Below are 20170 nucleotides of genomic sequence, written 5' to 3'. Positions count from 1 at the left end.
GTGTGAAGAACACACATGTTTTCACCTGCACAACATCTCAGCGTTATTTCTCACCTGTAGTGTTGATCATGCTCTTGGGTGTTGCGGTTGCGGCTGCAAAAATGTTGGGTGTGCTGCCTGCAGTAGCCGCTCCGCTAGTGGTAGGCGTGCCAACAGTGTTGACTGACAGGCTGCCAGGTGGCGGCTTTTTGACCGGAACCACGACACTCCTGTAAGAAGCGAGACACAAAGGCATCAGACAAGCCTGCACACACACTAAGCTTTAGCAAAGACTTCTCAGTGATGTCTTGGCTCTGGGTCTTGGTCAGTGTGTGATAACATCTGTGAGGATTAACTGACAGCAGTATGATGATTGTATTGGATGTTCAAGCCTGTGTGTTGTTGGTTTAAGTCTTGCACATTCTGTCTGTACTACAGTGGCTGACAAAGGCAAACATACCAAAACGCAGTCTAACAGCCCATTAGAAGAAACGTGCTGCAGCTTTAAAAGATGCACATTCAAAAACATGTACAAAAATACATTGGATTGTGCTGCAATTGAAGAAAAAAACAACATGCTGCAGAAAGATAAAACATACATTAACAGCAAACATGCTGCAAATACAGAAATAACTCAAAGTGAAAAAAAAACGTCCTTTAGAAAAATATTGCATATTCAGTCAAAACAGCAGAAGTTCCGAATGTCTGGGGGGCACTAATGAGGCACCATAAAAAGGTATGTTTCTTTTTAACATTTCGCCTTGGTCTTTCACAATATTATAAAAGTTTACATATCCCCCCCTAGAGGCCTGGAGCACTTCCCGTGCGTTGACTGAGTATGCAGTGTTTCTCTGTTGCATTTGTTTTCAAGAGTGTGTGTTTTTGACTTTGCATCGTTTCTCTATGTGCAGTGTGTTTGCTGTTAATGTATTTGTTTTGGCTTTGCGCAGCATGTTTTTTTTTCATTTGCAGCAGGTTTCCATTGCTGTATTTGTCTGGGATTTTTGCATGTGTTTTTGAATTGGCATCTTCTCCTAACTGAATACAATGAATTTGGAGTTTTTTTGCCAAATGAAACTGTACTTTTCTTGTAACCCTTTACTAATTTCTTGCTCATTTTTCAGGCCAACACTGTTTAGTTGCTAATTGTCTTCACTCCATGTTTTTTTTTTTTTAATCCAGCCAATTCTTTCAGGTTTCAAGGGGTTAAGCTTAACCAGCTAATTATTGTTAGGGTCTAGGAGTGTCCTGATCGTTAATGTTTTAAAACTCAACACAGTTGAACACATCAGGGAGCTAGAATATCTATATGGGGTTTCAGCAAATCAACACCAGGAAGTATTTTCATGTCAAACAAATACAAAGGTGTCACAATAGTTGCCTCTAACAATATATAGCACAATACAATCACATTATTTCCATTTCTTTTAAGCTTCTAACTATAAGTATGGGTGTTGGGCATTTACATTTCAAAAGTATGTCTAATATAGCAGTGATTGTTTAGAGGAACCATCATATTTTTGTGTAAAAACAACTATTAAAATTCTGTTTGTAACTATGAATTTGTCATTTATTTATGTATCAAGGTTGTCTGCATGGGCTGCGGACATCTTGGAGATAGATATGGAGCCTTTCATGATCTATTATGCACACTGTCGTCAATCAATAACTTAGCTCTCAAGGACTGCCACAGAGCAGGATCAAGGAGACTAAGTGATGCACGGCAGATATAAGCAGGTCATCACTCTTTGTGAACAGGAGTCTATATGTGAACAGTTTGGACAAGAGAGAAAAATTTGAACCTCTGCTCAGACTTTATGTCCTGTCATGTCCAACAACTTTATTTTTCAGCGACAGTATCTCTCTCAAAAGATTTTAATCTGACAAGAGTATAAAATCAATGTCAAAAATGGGAAGAAGAAATTAAATCCAAAGTACCTCAGTCATGTTTTTTGACAGTGGTATCACTGCTACGAAAAACAAATGATTGGTTTTCTGTTTTTATATTGAATGCTCAAACTAAACATGCCAGCAAATGCAAGACACTATTGACAAGCTATTGTGCAGAATTCACTTTTTTTCTTATCTCTGCATTATTGGAGTTTCACAAGAAAAAATCAATGACTGCTGGCAAGTAAAGCACATTATGTATGCTTTTAAATACTACCATCCAGAATATCAATTGATTGATTTTTGTTGTTTTTCCAAAACTGATGCACAGCATTTTGACAAATTGTGGTGTACTACAACATCAGAAAAAAAGAGTATTCGCTGCAAAATTAATTCTATGGTAGATCCACTGGGCTGCATTGACTCTGATTTTTCTGACATTTTTCTGCATCTTTTAGGTCAGGAGGTAACTGACCTGTCGAAGGAGTGGAACTGCATGGGCAGCATGGGGTGCGTCTTCAGGGCAGGGTCTGGGTGATAGGGCGTCGGCCCAGACTCTTGTCCCAAATCACCACCATCAACTGGAGCCGCCACCAAACTCTTCAGGATCTCCTGCATTTCAGAGAGAACAACCCATCTGGTGACTACAGGTCACAAAGTGTGAGGAGTTTAATGGATTTACTGATTCTTGGCTCTTTTTTTACTTAAAATAGTATCATGACTCCAAAAAAATTATGTTCAGCACTAAACTCTGAATGTACATAAATGAGAACAGTGGGCATGTTTAAGAGTACATGACCTAATATGACCTCAATAAAAGTTGCCGATGTGGAATGATCCTGTCCCTCGTCAGACTTGGCCTGAAAGAGTGAGCTGTGTATTTTCCAACCTGAAGCATATTTTGCAGTTGTTTTTGTGTTTAAATGACTAATGGGTACAATAATCTTTGAAATTCTTCCAGTATTGAGCGAGAGTGCTGCAGCAGGCCGCGATGAAACCAGCAGGGGCATGTTTGCACTGTCACTTACATCTGCTAAAAGTTTCTGTTTTTTCCACTGACAGGCTTATTATTATAAGTGTTTGACAACTTATGAAAAGAATCCCTACAGAGATACACTTTAATGTTAAAGAGTAAGATCCTTTTTGTTTAACCAACAACAGCCCCTAAATCCCCAGCAATTTTAGCAAGTATGGAGCCAGTATATTTTCAGATCTAACTGGGTAGATTACGGGTTTATTATTAACCAGAGCTTTTGATTGTTGGAACAGAGGAAAGACAAATCAAGGCAGTATTTGTGTGTTTCATTTTGTTTGTTGATTTTGAATTAAATGTATTTTTTCGATAATAAAATTACTGTTTATTTAATAGGCATCTGGAGGTTCTGATGTTTGGTTTTGGGGCTATTTTTGATTAAACTAAAAATATATTAAGCTCTATTTCTGTAGAGATACATCCATCAATTTTCAGACATGTATAATAACAATATTAGCCTGTCAGTGGCAAAAACAAGCACTTTGAATGGACGTTAATTGATGGTACCAAATGCCCATGAGTGGTTACAATAAAGCCTGTTTCAATACTGCTTTGACTTAGACCAATTTCAAAAATTCTTGTTCCCACTTGGACACAAACCATGGGCAAATTGGATCATGGATAACCAATACCATACTTACTTTTTAAAATCTGTCTCAGGTGATCCCACCAGAGTTTAAAATACAGATGTGGCTTAATCATTCAACCCATATCTGAAAGCACTCAAGGATGCGCAAGATCTCAATACTGTATTTTAAATGCAAACGCTTTTCCTGACCAGATTTATTATCTCTTTGAGCAAATTTTAGCATATCTTGACACAAGCAGCCAGGTCTGAAAGGACGTCGCACAGGCCCACCTTGACATTGATGCCTTTGTTTGTTTGGCTGATGCTGGAGATGGACGAGGGCGGGGCTTGGCTGGAGTTGGGGTTGGAACTGGGGTTGTGCGGAGAATCCAGGAGGCTCTCCTGTGACCTCCTCACGTCAGACAGACTACACAACAGATCTGTGCCTCCTCCCCCGCCTCCTCCCCCCATGTCTCTGTCTCTGTCTCTGTCCGTCTCTCTCCCCACCAGGCCGAGGCCAAGACCCAGACCCATCTCCGAGCCATTCAGGGATCCGGCCACGTGGCCCTCCTCACCGATGCCAGAGTCTGTGTGGGGGAGGCCGGCTCTGGGTGAGTCGTCAACGGGGGTTGGGGTCTGTTTGTCTCGGTCGGAGAAGGCTGTGGATGGGTGCTCTGGAGGAATGAAAGAGTTTCTTTTTATAAAATGCATTGCCGAGAAATTCCACAACATATTGTGTTTTTTATTCATTCTCAGCCATTTCATCATGCTTGTAAGCTTTATCCCTCTGTCAAGTTATATCTTTCTTTCTTCTTCTTCTCTTTCATCCTCTAATTATCTCACGCTCTGACAAAGGTATTATTGTTTGCCTGAAGCCTGTATTCACTATACAAATGCTACAATGATGAGTCACCACCAGCTCATCCAAGATTTCTCTCCAACATTGAGGGTATTGCAGTAAAAGAAAAAGGAGTGTCACCTGTACTGGTTGGGGAGTTGATCTCATGGCGGATGCTTCTCCCCGATAGGCTGGTGGACCTACCAATCTCTCGCTGGGGTTCCAAAATGTCCCGGTACTTAGACACCATCAGAACTGAGATAAAGTAGACGACTGCCAGTGCCAGAAACTGAGCCTGCTTACTGTCATCCTACAACAAAATAACACACACACACACACAGATTTATTCAGTGTAAAAACAGCACTCAAACACATATACAGGTGTTTTTTCTTTGAACTTTTACCTACACAGGGATTCTGTGAACACTTAAAATACGCATAAACACGTGCTTACCACGTCTCTAAAAACCACAGCTCGAAGACGGTTGATGTCTACATCCTGCAGGAGTCTGTCTGGATCCTGCTAAATATAGAGGGCAGGGTGTAAAATGTGGTGCATCATACAAATGCATGTCTCCATGTCAGATCCTGAGTCTTGTGAGTAGGATATGCATTTGATTCATGTGTGTATGCATGTGCGTGATACCTTGCTGGTGGTGGAGGCACTGTGGAGGCTGTCCTGCGACTTGCTGCTGGTTAAGGAGGACTTGCAGCTGCGGTCTCTCTGTCTCTGCCTGCACTCCAGACAGTTCCTCACTGCAACGCAGCACACTGGTGGACACAGTAGAGAACATGTAAGTATTTTATACTGGAAGGCCTACATAAATGTATTTGTTTTAAGGATATGTACATTTGATTCAAGACCAATACCACAAAATGAAAATGCAATATAAAGCTATTACACAAATAGGGCCTTTATTAGGGAAGTAGGTGCATAAATGAAAAGATGGAATTTAATAGTTTAACAGTTCGTATTGCAAAATATTATCCTTTTTAAGTGACTGTGAGCACATCTATTGCATTGCACACTCATTTGAGGTCATCTTTAATCTCGTAACTAATCGGCTGTCGTTCTGATAACGGTTTAGCGTCTGGGGGCAGCAGCCAATATTGTAGCCAGTGGATATCTGGATAATGAATATCCAGGCAAAGATGTAATCTTTTGTGCAGCAGTCATTGTTAACAGTCCAATTAGCATCTTGAGATGTGAAAACAGAGTTTAAGTTGATTATGGTTCATTTCTACAAACAGATATATGCATATGGATGGAGATATATTTTTTAAAAAGCGAATAAAAAGCTAAATCATAATCAGACGATAGCCAATGGGTTCTGAGATTGCATTCCACCCAATGCCCTTTGCCTCCTCTACTTTTCACATGGACTGTATACCTGAATACAACCAAAGCTGGCTCAAACCTGATTGGCCAATACTACTCAGGCTACAGACTTTTTTTTTTATACCAAAATCTTGTCCTGCGTCCTACAAATTCTGAACACATATGCAGCTATCTGTTTATAAAGATTAAGTTGTCCTAAATATCATTTTTCAACTGGTGGAAAATGTTCTTTCCCTGTGAATAATAGTGCTGAATTACATAGTTAATATTTAATTAATTGGCTGATTGACAGAAGGTTAATATGCAACAATTTCCTACGTCGTTTATTATCATAAATTACATATGTGTGTCTGCTTTTCTTTGTTGTATATCATTCTAATTTCAATATCCTTGGGTTTTGAACTCTTAGACAAAAAAGAAAGAAAATTTAAAGATGTCCCCTTGGGCTCTAGCGAATTATGAATGTTTTTGCATTTTTTTGACATCTTAGACAAAGCATTTCATCAAAAGAATGATTAACTGGTTAATATTAATGAAAATAATTGTTAGAAGCAGCACCACTCAACAAGGCAATCCATGAACTTGTATGATATACCAACTCCATACTCAGAACTGCAGTAAAACTTTGGTCAGGACTGAATAAAATGAAGTATCACACACCCAGGCGAAGGCATTGCCTCATCAGCCCTCCTGACGACATGTTCTTCTCAGCTTCAATCTCACTGAAGTTGAGAGAGCTGGCAAACACCAGTACGTCCACCATGGCCATGAGACGAGACAGGAAGGTGACCGCTGTCTCTGACGACATGCCCTGTGTTGCCTCGATGTTCTCCAACTCCGTCTGAGAAAGGGAGGATAAATACACACACGCTAGCCAGTTAATTAGTGAAAAACCAGCATGTAAACACAATAAACTGGATGCCCTCTCACTGGAAAGATGGTGAGAAAATGTATCATCCTCTTTTTTTTTTTTTATTAAATACCAGAAGTAACCTTTAGAAAATGTATGATCATCACCTCTCACATGAGCATGACCACAACAGTCATAGATGTTTGCACCAGCAAACAAGAAAATTTGAGTATCATGCTGGTTAGGTGAAATACATACTTGAATGATGAAATCTGGCAACATGAGGTGTTCTACACAACACACAGGAAGTACAGCCTGATGACACACAGGTAATGGCAACAGTGGGATCGTGACAGTAGCAGTGTGGCCCAGTATTTGTGCACAGACAGGTGAAGCTCGCCTAGAGTTTATAGCATAAAAAATAAACAGTCCCCTCATGTTGACACCAATCCGAATTCCCATATGCTCTGTATGTTCTATATTGGAAATAAATCTGGAGGCAGCAAAGCAGGGGTTAAAACTTGCAACCAAACCAAGTGTGTGGTTTGCTGCATCTCTGCTTCAGTAAGCAGGATGTGCAGGGCTGTGGAGAGTTGACAAAGTGCAAGCATCTTGAGGCTTGTCAGAGCAAGTGAGCACAGACATTTGGGGAAGAACAGACACACAAGGGGAGGACAGAAGGGCTTTGGGTTGGTGCTCTTAGCTCTTCTGGTGATGGTGGGACTCTCAGGCTCTTTACGCACCTCTCCCCCTGCGCCTCCTCCCCCTGGAACAGGGGTCACCTCCTCTCCCTTTGACCCTCTCTGGGGTCCGGCTCCTCCTGCCTTCTTTAGTGTTGATACAAATGGGACAGGCTTAGCAGATGCAACCCCCAAGGACTTCTGGAAATCTCTCATGCTTTTTTTCATAAAACATCTATTTTCACCTCCAAAAATATCTTCTCCTTAATGTCGATCCACCCCCTGGCTTTTTCTATCCCCCTTATTTGTATAATATTCTAACAGCACTTGAATATTACACAAAGTGTATCTACTTCAGTATATCTAGTTCAATTAACTTAAAGAACTAGATACGCTGAGGCTGAGAGGTCAATGCATACCCACAACAGATACAAACAGTATAAGGGGGGGAGTACTGATTAGCAGCAAAGAAGCACAACAAATAGAAACACTATGGATGTCAGACAAGCAAGGTTTAGTGTCAGTCACAATGGTAAATAAACCAGAACAAAGTATTAGTAGAATAGAAAGAGAGAAGGAAACTGCAACTTACAGTGTTGGCACTACTCTTAGAACTCTGCACATGCAAAAACAGACAAAAACAGAGACAAAAAAGACGAGAAAATACACAGAATACATGTAACACAGAGAGGAAAAAAAAAGAAAAAGAAAGATGATTAAAATAAATAGATTATCAAACTATCAAATTAAATAGATTGTTATTGGATTAGAACAAAGATTAAATAAAATACTGTGCAAGAAGTGTTAGATTGACAGTTAAATATATGGAGATACAGATGAGAAGAATCCTGAAAATGTTCTTGAAAGTGTAATTAGTTTACCCATTTTTAAATTTGAGGCCAAAGTTAACAGAACTTTTTGATAGTAGAAAATTCAACCCGTAAGACTTATAAAGTCATTTTGGATCTATCATGATTTTATAGGTTAAGAAAAGTTACAAAATATGACACATGACAAATTCTTTAACATATTAAATTGGGCTGGGTATTAGTACTCAACATTTTTAAGGTTTTTAGTTAAAAATAAGAAAGTACCAAGCAGTATTTAAACTTATTCAGTCAAATGATAAGAAGATCCAGGAAAAAATGACTATTTGTATGTTTTTTTCTCGCAGCCAATCACCACAAGCCTTCTTTGATTTAATGCAATGCAACATGTGACTGGCCCACTACAGCAGCAGCTCAAACCCCCATACAGTCTGTGGTGTGGTAAAGTATTTGATGTCTTTATTTGTACAGTTATTTTATAAATACTTTAAAAATTTGAACACTTTCTAAATGTATTTTTGTAAAAACCATTTGGATGGGGAGTGGTGGTGGCATTTTGCACAACTTTATGCTTCCGTTCTGATGATGAGTAAAGAATAAAAAAGAAATTATTAAATGAAGTACTCTATCGGAAGGTATTACTTTAAGGGTACTGGTATTTGTACTGGTATCGTCAAGCCCTTCTATTCAATAATGCAAGATCAACGCTGCCCTGAGCATGGAGAGGGACATGTTCCTCAAAGTCTGTGATTGGCCTTAGCACCTTAGTTACAGGCACACGTGTATGTTGCAGCTGTTGACCTGCAGTTCTCCCTCCTACCACAGAGGGGCAGAGTAGAGCCACTTACAGAAGGGGAGGTGGCAGCAGACAGGAGAGGCAGGATGCCTCCACAGGCGATGATGATGTTGTCCACCATCTGAGAAATGAGGTGGATCGTGTTGTGGACGAAGATGATGTTCTCGTTGCTGTTCACAAAATCCATCACCGACTTGGTGGAGTGGCTGAAATGGAAAATAAGAGTGAGATGGATGATACAAAAATAATAGGAAGAAGACATCACAGTTAACACGTCAGTTTTTAGATATATCCTCAGTCTAATCTAAATTTAAATATACGTGTGCGCAAAACAGATGCACCGAAAATAAGCCATGAGTGCTAGTCGTAGTGGTTTATGGGATAAAGATCTTGTCGAGGTTTGACCCAAAGTACAGGTTGGTTTACATGCACCACCCTAACTCACCTCCTCCACACATGCACGTCAGTCTCCAGAGCGAACAGCAGGTCAGTGAGCAACCTCTGGTGCATGGGAGACCACTTGAATTCTGGGATGCGGAACATTGTTGTGCGCGGGCCGGGGCTGAACTGCCGGCGCTGCTCCTCCGTCATGGGCATGCCCCTGAAACCCAGATCAACGCGTAGGTCCCGCTCCAGCTGAGCTGCGGTACGGCCATGGAGGGCCTGCGACATGGTGGGGGCAAAGATTCGTTCAGCCGGCAGAGGACTTTCAGTACATTTCTCACTAGTCAGACTCGGCATACACACAGTTCTGAAATTCAATTTCATAATAGAAACCACAGAAGACTCTGTGGGACTTCTGTACTCCCTCATTTATTAGAGAATTAGTTCATGTGTGGGCAGTCTCTTGGCTATTCTGGTGAGACAAAATGTCCATGGCTGAGCTTTTTACGCTAATCAGCACACGCAGATAATCGCATTGGGGCAGCCGTGGCCTAAGGTTATATATATAAAGTTATATATATATATGTGTGTGTGTATATATATATATATATATATATACATACATACATACACATATACACACACACACACACACACACACAAAGAGAAGCCACAGGGGGCCAATGAAGTTAATATAAATACAGGTACAAACATAGAAATAACAATGAACTTAATAAACAGAACCAAAATGCTGGGGTGTGTCTTCATGACACTCTAATCATCATCGAGGATGTGAAAAATATTTAAAACAAAAACAAAAACACCCACATAAATTCACCATAAACAAATGAAGGACGTACAGGTGTAATTCTAGCTTTTCCATTTTTTTCCCCAAAAAATTTGTCTTGTTGCAGTCTAATAGCAAAAGTAATCCTTTCATTTCATGTCATCCAATCATCACCTGTAGATATTGCTGGTTTTAGCCACTTTCTAAATATGGCTTTCCCGACTATAGCGCTTAGGATCCTAAATAGATATCCCTCATGAGAAGCAACATGTATCTCTATATTTTTTTTTCATATAAAGTAGAGTTAAAAAATGATTTAAAATACAGTATGGACTGTAGCTGCATGAAACCATCACAGCAGGTACAACTGCAGCCAACAATCAGTCCAATCAGAGTGACCCTGCAACTTCAAGACTTGTGCGAACAACGTGAACACACATAAACACACCTGAGTAGTCGCAGTAGTTTGGATCTTCTTTGTGTCCTTGTCTTTCCCATCATCTGACCTCTCTGTATCCGAGGTGGTGCTGGCTGTGTCTCCCCCAGTCTTAAGCCCCGCAACCTCTCCCTCTGCTCCGGATGTACCCTCTCCCTCAGGGAAATCTGGTCTAGAGGCTCCCTGAATCTGGGCTTGGCTCTCTGCCTCAGCAATCGAACTGATGTCAGCAAGAGGGCTCTGGATCTTGAAGGGCCCGTCCTCTGGAAGTTCCCCAGAAGTGTGGCTCTGGGTCTGTGTTAAATCAGAGCCGCAGCTGGTCATGTGGGCCAGCAGGCTGAGGTCATCACTGGCGCTGGTGGTGGAGTGAGCCGGGACTGGGCCGGATGGAGTGGGCTGGTCTGGACTCGGCAATACAAGGGGGTCTGTGGCCGCCAGAGCTGGGAGCAGCTTCTCGTCAACCTGGAAGAGATAGAGGGCGCAATAAAGAAAAGAAAAGAACATAACAACATTAAGAGTGTAGAAAAACTATGAGGTTTATCCTCGATCAGCAGGGGAATACGTGGCTCCACAGCATCAAATACAAAAAACGGACATTGTAGAGATTTAGGGTGATATTGAGTATTCTTGCTATTTCTGTGAATTAGAAGAAGAAACAATTTGACATTTGTTTTATAACTGTATGTAAACCAGAATATTTTGGGCAGATGTTCAACTTTATGGAATAAGGTCAAATGGACAAACAATTCAATTGCAGGAAAAATATCTTTGTAAGTATTTCATAAGCCATGAAATGGAGAAAGATATCTTTTTTTTTTGTGCAATTGCTTAAACTTAAAAGGACTTAAACATTACGGCACCAAAATAAGAGGCCTTTAGAACAAAAAGGCAGTTTTTGAAAAAAATCACATGAAATTAAAACATTATTTTGATTTTGTATTGCTCTTTATTATTTATGTTAATTTTTGTATTTTCTTTTCTTTATTTTTTTCTGTATACATGCAACCCCCTGGCATGTTAATTTTGTTGTATGACTGTTTGTCAATAAGGACTTCAAAATAAACAAACAAACCAACAAAAATATGTGGCTCCACAGACTTTAGATAATAACAGACAATAATCTTCATATCACATCCTACCTTGCTGAAGAGAAATCCATTGTTGCTCGGGACACTGTCCTTCTCGTCAGCCAGTGTGATGAGCGGACCCATGTTCCCATCATCCTCCAGGCTGACTCCCGAAAGCCCCAGACTCGACCCCATCCCAACCCCTGAGACTGGCGTGTCATCTTTAGGCGCCAGATTCCCATTTAGGTTTTGAACAACAGCACAGTATGCACTGTCCAGGAGAGAATCCACCTCCACCAGAGGTCCGTTCTCTATTCCTCCCCCACCTCCTCCACCCACACCTCCGCCAAGGCCTTCTGGAGACAAGTCCAGGTCATCCAGCTTCACTTCCGTAGCCTCTACTTTCTCTGCTTTAATGTCCACCAACAGGTCGTGGACCTCCACCCTCACCCCTGGACCAGCGCTCTGTTCCCCAGGTGTCAGGGCTTCTCCGTTGGGTCTCTTCACAGCGCCTTCTGCGAGGAGATTGCGTGAGTCTCCTCCAGCCCCCTCACTGTACTCAGCCTCACTCTCAGGTGTCTGTGTCTGGGAGTTGTCGTCGATCTCCAGGTTGCCGTTGACCACAGGGGCGGGCGTAGCGGAAAGTCCAGAGATGGTGGACACAGAACCTTTCTTTCCCTTCTTCATGTTTTCCTCCTCCTGGCGCTGATACTCTTCGTACATCTTAGCCAAGTACTCTTTATGGGCTTCGTAGGTCACCTGTGACAGATGGTGGGGATATAATTGGTTGTGTGATCAGAACAGAAGCACTGAAAAAAGTTAACCTTCACATCAAGAACTTGTTCACCAGGTGGTCCTTACAGACTTCATAGATCAAATGTACCAAAGGCTGCACGGATAAAACTGAGACACTAGCCTAACAGGGCCATTAGACCTTCATCCATGATGTCCCCTTGCTGTTGCACTGCCATGAGAAAATGGGTGAGTGAAATTCCCACCAATGAACAGTGAACAGAGAGGTGATCAGTTATTGAAAATGATATCCATGATGATAAATAAGCCAGCATGGTACTCCCTCTGTGCCTACGGGTCAAGTATGATTAACGATAGTCAATATGTAAAAATCAATAAGGCTTTATTCAACATAAGCCCTCTGAAACCTGGAGGGACATCACTTTTCATGTGCTGCATTCAAACACCTTTGACATGTATTTAAACCTCTGGAGACTGAGCAAATGCGTGCCATTCGTTTCAAAAACATGGGGAAAAGGCAGCTAGCAACTTAATATTCCATTACCTGCAAAAATATAATTATATTACATATATAAACGTTACAGAATTCTTATTTTTTTAGGCACTTTTTCAAGTATTTTTTGTTTGTTTTGGTTATTAATCTAGTTATTTATTAATTTTAACTAAAATTTTAACTTTTTTACCAATTTTCATGTAATTTTCTTGTACTTTTTACCAATTTCTTGCTAATTTTTGGGTTATCTCTTTTCATGTTTTTATTAAAGAAATAAAGCCCACTTGAACAAATAAACAAATAAAAACAAAAGAAATAATTCTGTTTCTGAAATTTGGAGAAAATGTCTTGATTTGTTTTTTATTTTAAGTGTTTTAAAACTAACACCATAATTACATCTTTTTCTGTCTTTTTTTGTAAAAAGACATATTTACAGTCTGTCTCAACATTATGCATGTTCATAAATCAGAGTCAGGTCTCTGTGGCTATACATCTAATGTTACTGATGAAACTGATTTCTTTTTTCCTCGTTTGAATCAGTTACGATGCTGCCCAAATGCTGTGTTATAACATTAACTTGAACTTTAGCTTTTGAGAACAACCACGACGGCTGCAGTTGATGTTGAACTTTCTGTTGAAGTACTATTTTTAAATTTTGATGACAAAAACACAGCGCTCATCCACAGACAAACTGATGCAACACCATCACAGCTCATCTCTACAAGCTGGAGTCTGTTTACATTCTTCTGTTGCTCAGAGTTACGTCACATGTTTGGTCGCTCTGAGTGGTTGTAGATGCATCCAATACCATCCAGAGGCATTTTTTATCAACAGCTGTTGAAAATGCCCCTTGGAAACCAAAAATGAACTGAAAAGTCCCAGATTAACGCAGACGCCAGGCTATTACTTAAACTCTGCTTCTCTGGAATTTAGTCACATCTCAAATTGGCTTTTACCTCTACGGGATTTATTCATATCTGTTTGTTGATTGTAAATGCAAAATGGTGAGTCTACAGAGAAGCATTTGGTCTTTGATATTTAAATTGCACATTTCGACTTCACCTTTGAGTGTGCGATGGACAGGGTGTCAACCCAGACCCTCCATCCTCCCCATTCATATTTGATGGCGTGGTAAAGCAAGATCCTAAAGATGTTGTACACCATCTCGGTTATTTTCTGCTCCTCGGGGTTCTTGGGGTTTATGTATCCGAGGGAGAACATCCAGTCCTGCCATACAGAGCACTGCAGCAGGCAGCTGGGACAAAACACAAACACTGTGAGTTGGGCAGCAGTGTGAGCTTATTATCAAAATGTAACAATCAGTGTAAGAAGCAAAAGACATGTAACAAAAGAAATGCAAGTCCCGTCATTTACGTGCTCTTACCGCCGGTTTTCTCGGCTGTTACTGAAGAGCTTGATCATGTCGGAGAGAAAGAGTCTTCTGACTTCCATCAGCTCTGCACTTGGAGAGGAGTTCTTCAGGAGGGTGGCCACTACCTTTAGAATCACTGTGTGGGAGGTAAAAATCAAAAAATGGGTAGAGGAAGCGGAAGAAGAAAGAGATAATAGTGTAAGAAAAGAAAGTCGTCAAAAAGAGTTTTGAATGAGAGAAAAAATGTGAAGGACAAGAGAGTGAGAGACAGATCAATAAGTGGGAGATGGCAGCGGTGTCGGCTTCTGAAATGAGCCTTTGTTGTTTGTTTACTCGCATTAAAACAACACTGTATTATTGGCAGACCAAAGAACACAGAGAGACAGGCAGAAGTGGGCTACAGTGCTTTTGTACTTACTGGGATTCTGGATTTTGACGGTAGAGTCGGGCTCAGGGTGGGGTTTGTGAACCACCTGAGTGCAAACCTGCTCTGTCAGAATCTGTACACACAGAGGAGTTAACAGACGTCAATTAAATAAGAATATCACTTAAATTCTGACAACTTACAGACAGAAAGGGCATCACTTCATGCACGTTGCTATAGTAATGCCTCATGTTAATGAGCCAATCACCTACCTCATACAGAGTGTTGTAGGTGGTGACAGAGACAGTGTTGGTGTGCATCATCAGCCTCTCCCCCAGCAGTGTGAACAGACTGTGTGTGTGCATGATCTCTACCTTCCTCCTGCAGGGAAACACAGACACACACAGCTTGCCGTTCATTACTGACTTTATGACAGTTGAAGTTGACATTGATTGTCACTGCCCTGATGACAGTCTGATATTGGCAAGTGGCACCATGTGGCCCTGTCAGTTATGATGGGACTAAGGAGGACAAGAACTGAATACCAACAAGAGAAATTAAGGAGAGACATTAACGAACGGCAACACTGCAGGCGTCGCTGGGGCAACGTTTGTATGGCTGCAAAGTATTAACTTTGATGATTAACCTTGCCAGTGGGTGAAAATTGTGTCTCTAAGAGGCTTTTAGCTTAAGATGCTCAGAATAACTTTTAAAAAATTGAATTAAGGGAATAATGCTCAGAGCTTCTGTGTATTTTTTGTTTGTGATCAAGGTCATCACAAATAAGAAAAAAGTTTTATCATATATATTCCTAACAAATCATTTAACTTCCATAATCACATTTTAAACTAGTTTATTGTGGATGTTTTTGACATACAGCCCCAGCCCCCTTTGTCTTTTTGAGCAAGTAAAGTGAAAAAAAGCAACCAGAAGATATAAAACTGAGGGCAGGATAGCATACTTCACGCAGAAATAAATGCATTATGTCTATGAATCCACTCATAATCAGGCAGCAAAATCTCATCCATCATAGCTCATGTTGCTCTGTTGATGCACCTGTGATTCCGTATGGTGAATAATTTGGTTCAAAATAAAATGCGGTTATCAGTAATTACATTTAGGACGAACCCTAGTGTCTTCTTTTGGTCTACAAATGTATTTAATTTTGCAATACATATACTTACATAAGCAAAATTTTACAGTTTAGTTCCTTTCTATATTCTATAAGGGTTTTACAGAGGCATTTATTCAGACATAATTCATAGCCTGATTTATATAACATTTTATTTCCAAAAACCATGGCAAGAATTTATATTTTTATGGCTATTGACAGTATTTCCTGATTCAGTGCTGAGAAGAAACATCCAAACTTCCCTCTGAAAGAACTCTGTACCTGACTTTATCCAATTTAAGATTTTTTTTCTGGAAATACATGCAAATCATCTGACATTTTGCTTCATATGCCTGTTTTACGTGTACATACGTATGCATGTTTATATGTGTTTATGCAGTATAATTTTGCACTAGGTAAACTATCTAGTGGTTTGAATTGTGATAACAGTTCAATGGCTCTGTGTTTGTCATAGAATTCGATTTTTTTTTATTTAAATATATATATGTATATATATATATATATATTTTAAAACTATTATTACTGCTGTAAGCATTATTATATCTTTTGTATCTTATTTTTTTATTTATTTGTAATTCTTTTTTTATTTATTAATGAATGACATCAGGCTATGTGAATCGATTTTGGAAAAATATAGTTAGCATTTACTTTCCAAGAAGTAAATGCTGTTTGATGTATCACTAATTTGCTGTGTGGATCAATAAATTGAAGTGACATGTAAACTTAAAGAGGCAGCCCGACAGGATGTTTGGTTGGAGCAGATGTTAAGTAGGTGGGGGGGGGGGTGAAGGTGGGGGGCTCAGGTGCAGCTCAGCAGCTTGCTCCCATGTCGTGCAGTGAGCGGCGTGTATGTCACATGGGATGAATAAATCCCCCAGCATTCATTGCTGCTCATCAAGGTTCCACCTCCCTGCCAGTGCACACTGTCAAAATGATTATTCCGCCTGGACGTGATGATGAGGACATTATCTCCACACACACACACACACACACACACAAACAAACAGCACTTCTAAGGCTCACTGGAGGCTGCGCTGCTGTAGTTTTTCAGTTTTTACTGCAGTGTGTTTTTTCACTCTCAGACCTAAATGCGAGGCCCCCTCAGTCTCACTACCCTGATGCAGTGTTTCTGTCTTAGCCGTGACAGAAAAAAAGATTTGAAGTGCTCCCTTATTTCAACAATTCTCCATTTACTGAGCACTAAACGCAACACAAAGAAATATACCAGAAAGAAAGCACAGAGACAAAGAGGTACTGACTTGTGACCAAGGTGCTTCAGGAAGTAGCCCAGGACTTTGAGAGCTTGGACCCGGATACTCTCGCTCTTAGAGGCCAGGAGCTTGCAGATCACCCTGTAACACGTCAAACACAAAGCCGCACTGATTACAAATCAGTGAAGGAATTATAATACCTTAGATGTAGGCTAAAAGTGAGAAACCCAGTTTTTCTGTGTAGGTAGTAAACACCTGCTGCCTGATACTCAGTAAACATCCTCAAAGTTAGCAACACGTGCGCTGACTGAAGCATTTTCTTCAAAGGACTGTGCTCAGAGGACATAAAAGTAAAAAAACACAGCACAGTTTGCTGACTAGCTCTCTGACAACAGCAGATTTACCATAGCAACCAGAAACTCCACGTGCAATTGTGCTTCAGGGGACTTATCAGCACAGTTAGAGGGCCGTCTTTGAGAAGTCACGCTGCGAGGATGAAGCTCCCCTTTGTATGTGTAACATCGGTATTGTAAATGAATGTATAAACAATGGCTAAACCATGCAGTAGCACATTAATGTTATTGTTGTGGCACAGTGCAAGATTTATTTGCTCATCAGAATATCATATCATCAATCATATAATAAAGACAAAGGTTACAAATGTTATTTTGTACAAAGAACAGATAATATAACTGCATTTGGTAACACTTTAAATCCATAGGTCTCTTCATGCTTTTAAAATATTCACAATTATTTTTTTGAGTCTCAAAGGAATATCAATAACAGGAAGTGTGCATAAAACTGCTTTGTGTATTTCTTCTGAGATTTTAACTTCATAAGCTACAGCCTTTTTATTTATAAATGTATTTAAGTTTTTAGGAGCTCATATTATTTATCCACAAGTATTAGGACTAGGCAATAAGGAGAAAATACTTTTGACCAAATACCTCTATATAATTACTGCACTGATATTGTGGGATTAACTATTGGTGCTTTCACAAAATACTCACAACTATATTTTTGATAAATAATCACCAGAAATGTGGAAATAATACCCAGGGAAACATTTTATAGCCTGGGAATGATAATATTGTGCCTACTGTGATGCAACTTTCAATAAGAGTTGAAAGTTGCGCCTGATGTTGTTAAGTGGCCATAACCGCCATGGTTATCATGGCTCAGATACTGGAGCTGATCTTCTTCCAGACTTTTTTTTTTAAGTGTGTATGAAAATATTGTCTTGTGAGGCTCTAGCTAGCCCTTCACTAAAATTAGCAACGTCTCTTCCATGTTTCTCAGACTGATATTTACAGAAGACATGAAAGATATCCGTGACTGTGATTGGTTGTTTCTTTAAAACCAAGAAAAGACAAGACTGAACGATTTTACAATATCCAAAATCTAAGACCATATGGAGGCTTTTGTTGTAATACAAATATATAAATAGAAAAAGGTTTAACTTGAAATGTAAACAAAATATGTTCAGGCATACAATGATTAGTGTCATAATTAATAAAGAAAGCTCTTTTTCATGTCAGTACGATGCGGTGTTGCCTCATGTCTTTATTTGTGTGTGTGCATGCGTGTGTGTGTGTGTGTGTGGGCAGGCAGCATTCACCTTATTCCATTTCTCTGGTCAAATGCAGGGATCATAGACGCTGGGTGTTCGGACATAAGAGCCACCAATAGCTGGAGCACGTCGTGGATATTCTCATCCTGCAGAGAAACGAAAGCAAAGTTGAACAGGTGAAAAAAAGGAGCATGAGGAGGGTTAAAAGGACAAAAAGAGAGAGAGTTGTAGGGGACAAGAAGCCAGTATTGCAAGGAGCAGGTGGTATTTCAGAACAAGAATAGCTATAATTGTTACAGAAGAGTACATTCTGTTCAGTCCATTGTTGCGCCATTTTTCACGCTGTCACAGCGCCTGAGCTGACTCACACTCGCTCTCGTTTAAGTGGACCATAACTCCGGCCCACAAATTATAATGCACATTTTGCCACCGGCTCCACTCAACCATTCTCACTGCTCCCTCTCTCACAGTGTCTCTTTGGCACAGAAGTTAGCGTTTACCTCATGCATGGTCAGTAGGTAGTTGAGAATGCTTTGCAGCTCGTCCTCCTTCACGCCCCGGTCCTGTGAAAAACAGACATGGCATCTTTCATTGAAACATTCATGATCTTCAGTTGTTTTTACATCTTCTTAACCTCAGATGACTTCATTTATTCTGTTCCTGGTGATGCATTTTAACCATGAGGAAGCAATGCACATACACACATGCATGCACGTGTGCTCCCGCGCACACACACACCTAAATGCAGAAAGAAATCAATACAAAGGACACACAAACACAAAAGACACAGTGCTTTATTCAGGACTCTGATCTATAATGCGATTCTCCACACCTCCACACACACAAACACACACACACACACACATTTCAGATTAAGCCTGAGATCCGCAGAAGGGAGGAAAACAACAGAGGACATAATGGAAAACAGCGATTTCTTGCAACTTTATGCGTGGAGTATAATGAAGATAATGGTAATCAGTTTCTCTCACTGTACCTTCAGTATGAGTTGTTTGAGGAAGAGGAGCATGAAGGCTCTCAGTGAGATGATCTCCTTCTGGGATGGCCGTGGTCCGTCTAAACAAACACACCCAAACAAAAGAATAATTTCCTGTTAAAAATCCATTTTTATGCACGATAATGATCATCTAAATAAGTCTGTAGCTCAGTCTGAGTGAGCCCTTCTGTGTGCCGATATTAGGTTTTATTAGGCTTCCTGGAGAGCAGAGAAAAACATGTTAACATACACATACAAGCACTCAGATCACGACAGATCTGTGATACTTTACATCACTGTCATTAACTGAGCAATTTGGCAATCTTGATATTTTATAGTAATACTAATCTAACTGATTACAGCAAAGACATGGCAATTTACAAAAACCTGATTGATGGTCTAAATGATCCAAACCAAACAAGCACTGTAATCCACTGTATCTACTTTAAAGCTCTGGCACTCCATCAGCTGTTTGCTGTGCTGAGCTACCAAGAAATAATAAAGCTAAAAACACAAAAGCATCTGACGCACACAAAAGGAAAAATTTTTCATGTGGTTCTGATGTCATAGCTTATATCTGAAAGGTCTTTTGCCCTTCTTGGCACATTTAGCTCCATTTTGCTGTGATTCATAACTGCCACAGACCTCCACTACCTTTAAACATGTGCCTTAAGAGCCACAAAGAGCCACCAGGTTTGGGGACACTGTTTCCAACTGTTGTGTTAGTTTATTCTGCAATTTGGGTGCTTTTAGCTTCAGCAAAGGCTTCCTTTTACCTCTGACACTATGGCACAGTAGCCCATTTTA

General features: G+C 40.2%; 1 protein-coding gene across 21 annotated transcripts in view; it reads right to left on the bottom strand.

The window, feature by feature from the left end:
• Positions 1-20170, bottom strand: part of nbeaa (neurobeachin a) — a 116183-nt gene that overhangs the window by 26856 nt on the left and 69157 nt on the right. For 10 of the 21 annotated variants that reach the window (XM_088088768.1, XM_088088771.1, XM_088088770.1 and 7 more), the window contains exons 14-34: positions 19364-19443; positions 18870-18932; positions 18418-18515; positions 16848-16940; positions 14729-14837; positions 14511-14592; positions 14105-14228; positions 13783-13975; positions 11547-12233; positions 10420-10869; positions 9246-9463; positions 8853-9006; positions 7770-7793; positions 7241-7324; positions 6308-6488; positions 4955-5079; positions 4763-4831; positions 4450-4618; positions 3762-4144; positions 2345-2481; positions 55-209 (exon numbers count right to left, since the gene is read on the bottom strand). In XM_088088768.1, coding sequence (XP_087944894.1) covers positions 55-209; positions 2345-2481; positions 3762-4144; positions 4450-4618; positions 4763-4831; positions 4955-5079; positions 6308-6488; positions 7241-7324; positions 7770-7793; positions 8853-9006; positions 9246-9463; positions 10420-10869; positions 11547-12233; positions 13783-13975; positions 14105-14228; positions 14511-14592; positions 14729-14837; positions 16848-16940; positions 18418-18515; positions 18870-18932; positions 19364-19443 — 3678 coding nt within the window. The remainder of the gene's footprint in view (positions 1-54; positions 210-2344; positions 2482-3761; positions 4145-4449; positions 4619-4762; positions 4832-4954; positions 5080-6307; positions 6489-7240; positions 7325-7769; positions 7794-8852; positions 9007-9245; positions 9464-10419; positions 10870-11546; positions 12234-13782; positions 13976-14104; positions 14229-14510; positions 14593-14728; positions 14838-16847; positions 16941-18417; positions 18516-18869; positions 18933-19363; positions 19444-20170) is intronic. The other 11 variants (XM_088088775.1, XM_088088784.1, XM_088088781.1 and 8 more) reach the window with 4 other exon arrangements.

This window comes from Plectropomus leopardus, chromosome 15, assembly GCF_026936395.1.
Source record: "Plectropomus leopardus strain MGB_pleo_1.0 chromosome 15, ASM2693639v1, whole genome shotgun sequence".
In the NCBI taxonomy this organism is placed as follows: domain Eukaryota; kingdom Metazoa; phylum Chordata; class Actinopteri; order Perciformes; family Serranidae; genus Plectropomus; species Plectropomus leopardus.
Note: the sequence above shows the minus strand (reverse complement) of the source record. Positions and strands in the feature narration are given on the sequence as shown.